This window comes from Chiloscyllium plagiosum, chromosome 22 (assembly GCF_004010195.1).
Source record: "Chiloscyllium plagiosum isolate BGI_BamShark_2017 chromosome 22, ASM401019v2, whole genome shotgun sequence".
NCBI classification, from domain to species: domain Eukaryota; kingdom Metazoa; phylum Chordata; class Chondrichthyes; order Orectolobiformes; family Hemiscylliidae; genus Chiloscyllium; species Chiloscyllium plagiosum.
This window is the reverse complement of record NC_057731.1, coordinates 17,084,359-17,095,882: the sequence shown is the minus strand read 5'-3', so window position 1 is coordinate 17,095,882 and position 11,524 is coordinate 17,084,359. Positions and strand designations below refer to the sequence as shown.

General features: G+C 37.7%; 1 protein-coding gene across 2 annotated transcripts in view; it reads left to right on the top strand.

Annotated features, from left to right (window-relative positions):
• Positions 1 to 11,524, top strand: part of btaf1 (BTAF1 RNA polymerase II, B-TFIID transcription factor-associated) — a 126,505-nt gene that overhangs the window by 108,009 nt on the left and 6,972 nt on the right. For both annotated transcript variants that reach the window (XM_043712510.1, XM_043712509.1), the window contains exons 32-36: positions 1,648 to 1,778; positions 2,050 to 2,175; positions 6,181 to 6,333; positions 7,858 to 8,069; positions 9,027 to 9,186. In XM_043712510.1, coding sequence (XP_043568445.1) covers positions 1,648 to 1,778; positions 2,050 to 2,175; positions 6,181 to 6,333; positions 7,858 to 8,069; positions 9,027 to 9,186 — 782 coding nt within the window. The remainder of the gene's footprint in view (positions 1 to 1,647; positions 1,779 to 2,049; positions 2,176 to 6,180; positions 6,334 to 7,857; positions 8,070 to 9,026; positions 9,187 to 11,524) is intronic.

Genomic DNA, 11,524 nt, shown 5'->3' with positions numbered 1-11,524 from the left:
CTGAAGTCCATATAGATCACATCTACTGCTCTGCCCTCATCAATCTTCTTTGTTACTTCTTCAAAAAACTCAATCAAGTTTGTGAGACGTGATTTCCCACACACAAACCCAATCATTTACAAGTTATTGTAAATAGGTATTCAAAACATGAGTGGGACAGAAAATAAACTGCAAATAAAGTTGTAAAGATAAGTACTTCCACATTGTAGTAATTCTGCAATTTTGTGTTCTGGAAATGAATTCTACATTTGGAAAGTTTCAAAGATCTATCATTGGATAGTACAGAAGGGGGTCATTCAGCCCATCAAGTCTACACTGGTTCTTACACAAACCAATCAAGTCAGGCCCATTCCACAGCACCTTCACCCTAACACTACAATATTTCCTCCTTCAGCTATATCCCACTTTCCATTTGAAAGCCACTGTTAGTTATATATTCACCCCATTAGGCATTGCATTCCAAATCCTAACCATTTCCTGTGCAAGAGAGGTTGTCCTTGTGTTGCCTTTTGTTCTTTTACTAATAAATCACTTGATTTCTGTGCCCACAGTTTATCTCGGCTTCACCTATTGATAGCAGTTTGTCTTTATTTATTCTTCCTAAGCCCTCCATGAGTTTAACACCCTACATCAGATTTCCTCTTTCAGACCATCACTCTATAGAGAATAACACCCATTTTACCAGTCCATCCCTGTCACTGCAATTCCTCCTCTTTTTATTCATTTGCAAGAATGGTTCCTGGAGGAAGGAGTTTTGCTCATGTGTAATTTTTGAAGCCTGCATCATTGCTGTTACATCTATTTTAGGGGATGAAACATCCTTCCTAGCTGTTGAAGATTTATATGTACCATAATAATGTCGATCAAAGGTGGAATTAACTGTTTGTCCTCACTATGTTGGAGCTTGTGCTCTGTCACTGGGTGCACTAACATTGTGTTATAATTATAGTGCTGCCTCAGTTCTTTCAGTTTTTGCTTAAAAACGTTGTTAAACTCTTGATGACCAAGATAAGTAGACAATAATAGTTTTCTTAAAGAATTAACTAACAAAGTGTATCTCGGGTCATCTATGCAGCAGAAAATGTACAAACACATCTCTTGTGCCATGATATTTCATATGTTAGATTACACTAAAGTAATCATGCTTTCATGCTAAACAAAAATGTTGTTACTATAATTTGCAGAAAGTTCATAAAGCAATTGAAGTTTAAACTTGGTTTGTAAGTTGACTTTTGCTTTTAAATGGTGCTTTTGAGTGCATTCCTTTGTACCAATTCACTCTTGTTAATAAGCCTGCTATTTTCAACGTAGAAGGCTGCATTGGCATCATCTTATCCCACTACAGGATTTATTTGTTTCCAGAATAGAGTCATTTGAGATCAGGCTTTAGACATCATTGGCTAATGATCATTATATGTCTCTTGTAAATAGGGCATGGAAAGAATTGAGTTGAACCTGTGAAGTATTTTGTATTTTTTAATGTTAAAATGATTCATCTTATTAAGGAATTATTACCATGAAATTGTTCATTAATACTTTAGATTGAAAAGTAATTTGTTATATTGAGATTTAGGTTATCAACTTTATATTCATGCATGAGCTAAAAATTAGCAATTAAAACTAAACATTATGCAATATACATTATAGGTGTACTTGCAATGGAAGCACTACATCGGCAAGTACTTCCATTCCTGCTACGCAGGATGAAGGAAGATGTTCTTCAAGATCTTCCACCTAAGATTATTCAAGATTATTACTGCAATCTCAGTACTTTACAGGTATGTTGTAATATGACTTATATTGTGAAAAAAACTTGTTTTTTAATCAACCGTTCAGATATGATCTGAATGCCATCAGATATTGAATAGAAACATCAAGAAATTGATGAACATTGTTTGGGAACCGTTATGATAAAACTGAAGACCATAAATTCATAAATAATGATCCTACCAAATTGGAGAGTACTCTGTGGGATAAGTATATTTGAAGGACCAATTATATTTTCTTATTCCTTGACAGTTCATGTTCACAGTAATATTTTGTTTATAGGTGCAACTGTACGAGGATTTTGCCAAATCTCGTGCTAAGTGTGATGTTGAAGAAACAATTTCTGCAGGTACACTCTCAGAAGAAAATGAGAAACCGAAATTGAAGGCTACTGGACATGTATTTCAAGTAAGTATTTTTTCTTGACGTTCTCTTAGGTTGTTGACATTAAAACAGAGCTGTTTTTGAGGTTAGATTACTTTTGGATCTTGAAGAGTTTAGTGTGTTAAGTTTAGTTTGAATCAAATCTAGCTTCTTATATTATCAGTGGAGATACTGGATACTCATGAAGGTTTGTCCACACAAATGAAAAGCTTAGCCTCCAAAAACACATTAATGACATACAGGTGATTCTGTTCTTGATTGTGAAGAGTCCATCAATTTGTGAAATAAAATATCAAACTTCATCTATCCATGGTTTTTTTTTTAAATTCACGTACAAAAACATTTGAATTTCACTTTTTTTTTTAAAGAACAACAGGTCTGTGTGTTTTTGCTCACAGCATACCTGATAAAGGTATGAAATGGAACATATTGAAGTAAGCAAACGTCGAATAGTTATCAAGGAGTAAAGCAGTTAGGCAAAGGTGAAACATGAAACCTAAGATAAATCATTGGATTTAGTTTTGTTCCTTCACAAGAATACAATCATAGGCTGAGACTGAAAGCAGAAGTCTCATCAATTTGAAGTGAATCAAACAAGTAAGGCCAAATCAGTGATAAGTTATACATAACTCTTTTGAATTTTTTTTTCTGTTAGAGTTAGCTTTTCTTTTGTCCCTAGGGTGTTGGGAACGTATTTCATCCCACTTGCTGACACTGTCTGTCTTGTTCTGAATCAGACAGTTCATTATCTCAGCATCCTATTTAAACTCAAGCTAAGTTTTTGAGCTTTTCTCTCCTTGTGACAAACATTGCCTACTTCTGCCTTCCTAATATTGGTGTCTCCATTTCTATCTGCCAGCAGCTTCTTCCATATCTTTTTATTTCAGCTGGTCCAAGGCTTTATTGCCTGGCCTCTTATCCCTCATGATCTACAACACCAGCTTGTGAAAATTTCAGCTGCATCCTATCCCATGCATTCCTTCTGATATCACCTCTGTGATCTACGATCAACCTGTAGTGGCTGATATTCCCCTGAAGCCTTGAATTTGAAATTTTTAACTTTTGCTTAAATCTGTCTCTTAAGGTAAACTATTTTGCCAAACATTTGGTCAATATTCATCCACAAAGTGGATGTGGAATGGATTATTTTGGTCTATAAAACCAACAATAGTCCAAAGCCGGAGTGTCTAAATTTTACACATTTTCAGGGGCCAAATTTTGAGATGGCCATTTAAAAAAACAATCAAGACAAAGAGCTAAAGAGAGCAGGCACACACAAACTGACCTCAGAATTCATCAGAGGGTTAAGAACATAAGTGAGTTGCATTTTAGCCAGTGCTTCCTTTCTTTCTCGAATCATTGTGTGGAGAACTTTTGGTAAGTGGGAAGGTATGTATGTGTTTCTAGCTGATTTCCAGTTTCCAGTCTCTCACACCAGTGAGTGCTGCCATAATCCTCCTCATCCCTTCCCTAGCCACTTCCACTTTGCCTTCCTTTGCCCTGTCACACTCTCACAGATGGGGGTCATTCTCAGGGGCTACTTTTTATTTGTATCATCTAATAATAGAGTTATGAGAACAATCAGTAAAATAACTTTTGCATTTGGGTTTAATTTTCTTTTAGGATTTTCTTCTTGAAAGATTACAAAAATACCAAAAATTGTAAATGTAATATCCATACAATTAAATCCCCTGACATAGAATCTATAAGTATGTAGTATAAATTGTCTAGTTAATTTATGATAAATAATCTTCAATACTCTCTTTTCAAAATGGGATCTCATATATTGTAATCGGCCCCTCGCTATACACAATCTCCATTCTTTGCCCTCGGACAGCCAGCAGATCTTTTGTAGGAACGCCATCAATAACTAGAAGCTGTCTTGGTTTGTTATTAACAATATTTTTTTCTTGAAATTCTGCATGTCATTGAGAGTTTGTTCAGCTAGTTCCCTTGATGGTATAATAATAAATGCTTTTAGATCATATGGTAAACTTTTATTTTGAGTTCCTGTGCAGTACAGTATGTTGTGATTTACAACATAACCATCAATAGGTTTATCTGTCACTGTAAAGCCAACTTTGGAGGGAATTTGAACTCTTCACTGAAGTTAAATTTGAGTTTGGTGTTGTTTAAAATACAAGAAATGTGGCAGGCTTGGTTTTGTGTATAAATATTAAAGCCATACCCAGGAGTCTCCTAATTCTTCTTGAAAATTTTGCAGCTCTAGTATCAATAGCAAGTAATTGTAATCAGCCCAATACACACTATCCAGATGACACTTCGATCCTGCTGCACTCCCAACACTTGGGCTGCACAATAACTATTTTCATATGGAAAGTTCAATGAGGTATCCTATCAGTACACCACTGCAGATGTTCAAATATTACTGTTGGGTCCTTGAATTTCTTCTTAATTCATTCATGGGATTTAGTGTTTGATGACTGTCCAGCATTTCTTGCCCATCCTATTTGACCTTAAGAAGGTGGTGATGAGCCACTTTCTTGAATTACTGCTACCCATATAGGGTTGGTGCACATATAACACCATCACACTCCTGACTTTTGCTTTGTAGAAGCTGGATAGATTTTGGGGAGTCAAGAGAGAGGTATTTACTACAGGATTCTTAGCTTCTGACCTGCTGTTGTAGTCCTGTATTTATGTGTCTAGTTCAGTTTCTTGTCATCGGTACTTCCCAGGATGTTGTCCATGATGGATTCACTGGTCTGTGCCAGTGATGGTAATTCCATGGAATGTCAAGGGGCAATGATTAGATTCTCTCTCGCTAGAGATGGTCAGTGCCTGGCACTTGTCAGTCCATAGGTGCGTATTGTCCAGGCCTTGCTGCATCTGGACATGGACTACTTCAGTATCTGAAATGGTGTAGAGCATTGTGCAATTATCTATAAACATCCCCACTTCTGACTTTTTAAAGATAATACTAAAATAGGAGGTGCACATAAGAGTAGCTGTTTCTATTTCATGTGAATGTATTTGAGCTCCCCACCCATATCCATCTACCCGATAATCTCTGGCCTGGCTGACATTCAGGCTCTGCTCCTTGATCTTGAGTGACAAGAGCCTTGTCTCACTGGCTCACACATATCCACCCACTCACCTTAACTGAAGGGACCTCACCTTTGCAGATTCTTTTGTTTCCACTTGCCTTTATTATTACCTCATCAAGGTAGATGTACGTGGCAAACAGCCCAGATACAGAGGATATCTTTGCATTACTGCATGTGCCTATCTCATTTGTCTCACTTGTGATTGCTCACATGCTTGTTTTTTTTTCTCTGCATCTCCCTTTCAAACTTTCTTCCTGAATCTAAATATTAAAATGTTTACATTTTGAAATTAAGCTATTTATGATTTGCAAAACTAAAATTAAGATTGGAAAATATGTTTTCCTTCAACTTTGTGTACTCTATCTCTCTGTTACAGTCTGCTTGTCTTTCTTGAATTCTCCTATCCACTATCTTTGCATCTTCTGTCCTTCTACCCTTTTACCTCCTGTCCTCTTTCCTCCATCCCATTACTTTGTATTCCCACCATGCTGTGAAATTTTCTGCCCTGTATCCTTCATGCTTCCAGAGTTGATATGTATTGTAAGATGAAATATTTCAAAGATTAGATGGCCGGTGTCCCAGCTCATTGGTGAAGTGATGGCAAGATACTTATGGTGGGGGTGGGTCATTGAAACAGGAAACACTTTAGCTAAGGCTGAATACAATACTTTGGGGAAAGCAAATGGAATCTAAATGTGTGTTGCCACCCAGCTTCATAAGGTTTGAAAGGAAAGTATAAAGGTAAGAAAATGGATCAATTACATTCTTTCGAGCTTAAAATTAACTGTAATGTGATGTGACGTAGTCATGAGCACAAAAAATATTGGTTGAGAATAAAATTTGAGAAAATGACAAAGTTGAAAGATTAGATAAATATTCTGCTAGAACATTTTGATTTATAATCAGTCATAATAAAGGTGAAAATAGTTGACATATATTTGAATTGACACTTCATTTCTAGGCTTTGCAGTACTTGAGGAAACTATGCAATCATCCAGCACTGGTGCTGACTTCACAACATCCAGAATTTCAACATATTATAGAGCAGCTTGCTGTCCAGAATTCATCTCTTCATGATATTCAGCATGCTCCTAAACTCTCTGCTTTAAAACAGGTAATGTTTAGAATTTAGTACCCTGCCATTTTGCACTTTTGTCAAATTGTGCTTTGGAATTATTCATCTAAACTAATTCGTACTACTGTTAAATCACATCAGCAGTCCTGATAAAGTGTGGAGGCTAGATCATGGAAAGTATTAAGTGGTTAGATTTTTCAAATATCAGGGAGATGAGGACTAGGGTGAGTTGGCACAAAATAGGATTTGAGGCCTGGGGCAGATCAACCTTGATTTTATTGAATGGCTGGGCAAGCTTGAGAGGCCAAAGAGTCTACTCGCATTCCCATTTCTTTTGTTCTTTGTTTTCAATCCAACTCATGCACACACTCTCTCACACAGTTATGCTCATGCCAAAGGAATAGCAATAGAAAATGCACCTCTAATTCTAAAATTATTTCCAAAATGTGCTGGAATTGTTTTGGGAAATCTGATTTATTTTCACTAGCTCTGGTTGTCTACAGAAGTTGTTATATTCCTACAAATTACACACCCAACGCAATGAGTTTTGAGATTCCTATATGTTATAAATGTTACCTGACCATTTTGATTATCAACTACTCTGATACAATGTTAAGATTGTGTAAGCAATCATAGTAACAGGCAAGTCAGTTTGCAAATTCTACCCTTCAAAGTACTTGAGGTTTCTTTGAGTATTGCTGGATCCAAAAGCTTATCATGTTAGTGAGAGTACTGAGAAAGTTGTGCAAGTTTTTATGTAAAGCTAGGCAAGGACTTCTGGAGTTTGGGGCTAAGACAGTTCAAGGTATGGTGATCAATGATGAAGCACTTAAAATCAGGAATACTCAAGGTGTCAGAATTGGATGAACTCAGCAAGAGGCTTATTGGTTAACAGGAGATTTCAGGGACAGAAAGAAGGTAAGGTTGTGGAGGGATATATAAACAAGGATGGGATTCTTTATAATTAAGGCATTTCTTAACTGGCACCTGGTGTAGATCAATGAGCAGCATGATGATAGTGAATGGAACTTGGTGTGGGTAAGGCCATAGGTAGCAGAGGTATGTATGACCATGAGTTAATAAATGGTACAATATGGGAGGCCAGCAATCAAATAGTCGAGTCTAGAGGGAACAGAAATAATCTAATCTAATAAGGATTTCTGCAGCAGATGAACTAAGGCAGGGACAAAATCAGGAAATGATATAGAAGTGGCAAAAGATATTCTTAGCTAGTATTCAGTGCAGAATGTATCACTGAAGTATCTGCACATCCTGTGAAACATGAAGTGTTGAGGAGTTTTTGGCAAAATGGTTTGTTTCCATACAAAATAAATTTTATATAATTTTAGGTAGCTGTATAAGTCTAACTGAGAAGCAGAGGTGAAGAAATTTGCTATACGCTGGCAGAATGCATTTAAAAGACTGAAGATTGGAGACAGTATAGATCTAAGCTCTTAAGATATTGCCATGGCACAATTTTTCATTTTTATATTTTGGATTCATGGTCTTTTGAAATGATGTCCTTTGACTAGGTTAAAAAAGTTATATTCTGTATTTTTCTAGTTGCTGCTTGACTGTGGACTTGGCAATAGTGGAGCCTCCGAAAATGGTACTGAGTCTGTTGTGGCTCAGCATAGAGTTCTCATTTTCTGTCAACTGAAGAGCATGTTGGACATTGTAGAACATGATTTGCTTAAACCTCAGATGCCAAGTATTACTTACTTAAGATTAGATGGCAGTGTGCCTGCAGGCCAGCGACATTCCATTGTGGCAAGGTAAGTAGGATGCCTAAAGTCATTGTCATGATACTTGGTGTAAGCTTTTCCATGTTTTAGTCGTTTTGTACCTAGTAACTACTAGTTTGTGTCCTGCAATTCCACTCCTTGAACACAATGTGAAGCTGAATGAGAAGGAGTCGAATGATCCTCATGACACCATCTAAACTCATGCTTGAAGAATGGTTAGAGATCACACCAAAGAGGTGCTGCAGCTTGTAGAACTATACACCAACATGAGAAGAGGTTTGACTTTGAATAGTGTAGAAATATCAATAGCGAGTGAACAATTCTCTATTGGTCTTCTGCAAACCTCTAGAATGCAATTTAGCGACCCTGGCGTGTCGCCTAAGCTGACTCTCCTTCAGCTAAGCCAACATTTATTGTCTGTTCCCTTTTATGCTAGAGATTGAATGGTTTGCCCACCATGCACTTCTGAATAACACACTATCACTCATGTTAAAACTATAAAATTCAAACTTAATCATGCAAATGTATAATTAGTCATATGTATAAGCAAAAATACAGCAAGGTACTGACACAAATATTCTTAAATAAATAATTGAATCTGTCTGAAAGCTTTATTTTTAGACAAAGTATTCAGTGAGGTATAATTTAGTAAACAAACACCCCAGATTTGCATAAAGCTTTTCATGATCTCAGGATCTCTCGATATACTTCTGCATTATGGTCATTGTAATTTAGGAAAAAACTAGATTATTTCTTGGACAAGTGACCAGTTAATCCATAAATGTAACAACTGATTTAAAACCTAGGAGGTTGGGGAAAAAAAGTATCTCTTGAATTTTAAAAACTGTCAACCAGTAACATTTGTGTATTTTAATGTAATTTTACTTATGAATCAAAAGTTTTAACACAGAATGTGAATACAGCACAACATATGCCACCTTTAATTGTATATATAAATTGAACATTGATGTACTTTTATTTTGCCAGGTTTAATAATGACCCATCTATAGACGTCTTGCTGTTAACCACCCATGTTGGTGGCTTAGGTCTTAATCTCACTGGAGCAGATACTGTAGTATTTGTGGAACATGATTGGAACCCAATGCGTGATCTACAAGCCATGGATCGAGCTCATCGTATTGGACAGGTACTACACTCTTCAAATTATTATAACGGCACTAGTTTACCAGTATCTCTACGATGGCATACCATGGAATCTTCTTGATTTGGTGCCAGATTCAAACTGTTGTCAGTAAATTTCCACCACAGCATTGTTACATCTTTGTAGGCAATTGCCTTCAAGATCATTGTCAAGTGCCCATGCTTCGGCAGTGATGGTGGAACCAATGGCATTAATGTTGCAGAGATAATTTCTTCGGAACAAATTTTGCTAAATACCATGTCATAAAGATTCACTGCTAAGTCTGAAAGGGGAACACAAAAGTTGGAAAATTTAATATTTATGTGCAAATTGAGAATAAATCCTAATTTATATGAGTGTCCATATTTTGAAGGGATGTTAGAATAATGATTTGTACTCTAACCTATTGTATTGATAGTAATATGTATACTTATTCAAATATACTGGTCAAATGCCAACTTGTGTCTTTTCATTTTAATTTGGCTCTAACGTTGACTTTCAATTTACTTTGAATGAGAAACTGTAGGACATTTTAGAAATAATGTCACAACACTGAATCAGGTCCATTGTGCTTGTGCTGACTCTCAAATAGCTTTCCATTTAGTCCTGCTTTGCTGCCAGGTTTCTGTACTTTTTTTTTATCCTCCAAATCATTATCTACTTTTTGAAAACAATATTAATTTTGCCAGCGTGAACAGAAGCCAACGTAGAGTCAGAGAGATGTACAGCATGGAAACAGACCCTTCGGTACAATCCGTCAATGCCGACCAGATATCCCAACCCAATTTTGTCCCACCTGCCAGCACCTGGCCCATATCCCTCTAAACCTTTCCTATTCATATACCCATCCAAATGCCTCTTAAATGTTGCAATTGTACCAGCCTCCACCACATCCTCTGGCAGCTCATTCCATACATGTATCACCCTCTGCGTGAAAAGGTTGCCCTTCAGGTCTCTTTTATATCTTTCCCCACTCACCCGAAACCTATGCCCTCTAGTTCTGGACTCCCCAACCCCAGGGAAAAGACTTTGTCTATTTATCCTATCCATGCCCCTTATAATTTTGTAAACCTCTATAAGGTCACCCCTCAGCCTCCGACGCTCCATGGAAAACAGCTTCAGCCTGTTCAGCCTCTCCCTGTAGCTCAGATCTTCCAACCCTGGCAACATCCTTGTAAATCTTTTCTGAACCCTTTCAATTTTCACAACATCTCTCCGATAGGAAGGAGACCAGAATTGCACGCAATATTCCAACAGTGGCCTAACCAATGTCCTGTACAGCCGCAACATGACCTCCCAACTCCTGTACTGAATACTTTGACCAATAAAGGAAAGCATACCAAATGCCTTCTTCACTATCCTATCTAGCTGCGACTCCACTTTCAAGGAGCTATGAACCTGCACTCCAAGGTCTCTTTGTTCAGCAACACCCCCTAGGACCTTACCATTAAGTATATAAGTCATGCTAAGATTTGCTTTCCCAATATGCATCACTTCTCATTTATCTGAATTAAACTCCATCTGCCACTTCTCAGCCCATTGGCCCATCTGGTCCAGATCCTGTTGTAATCTGAGGTAACCCTCTTCGCTGTCCACTACACCTCCAATTTTGGTGTCATCTGCAAGCCTACTAACTGTACCTCTTATGCTCGCACCCAAATCATTTATGTAAATGACAAAATGTAGAGGGCCCAGCACTGATCCTTCTGGCACTCCACTGGTCACAGGCCTCCAGTCTGAAAAACAACCCTCCACCACCACCCCCTGTCTTCTACCTTTTGAGCAAGTTCTGTATACAAATGGCTAGTTCTCCCTGTATTCCATGAGATCTAACCTTGCTAATCAGTCTCCCATGGGGAACTTTGTCGAACGCCTTACTGAAGTCCATATAGATCACATCTACTGCTCTGCCCTCATCAATCCTCTTTGTTACTTCTTCAAAAAACTCAATCAAGTTTGTGAGACATGATTTCCCACGCACAAAGCCATGTTGACTATCTCGAATCAGTCCTTGCCTTTCCAAATGCATGTACATCCTGTCCCTCAGGATACCCTCCAACAACTTGCCCCCCACAGAGGTCAGGCTCACCGGTCTATAGTTCCCTGGCTTGTCTTTAACGCCCGTCTTAAACAGTGCCACCACGTTAACCAACCTCCAGTCTTCCGGCACCTCACCTGTGACTATCGATGATACAAATGTCTCAGCAAGAGGCCCAGCAATCACTTCTCTAGCTTTCCACAGAGTTCTTGGGTACACCTGATCAGGTCCTGGGGATATATCCACCTTTATCCATTTCAAGATATGCAGCACTTCCTCCTCTGTAATCTGGACATTTTGCAAGAT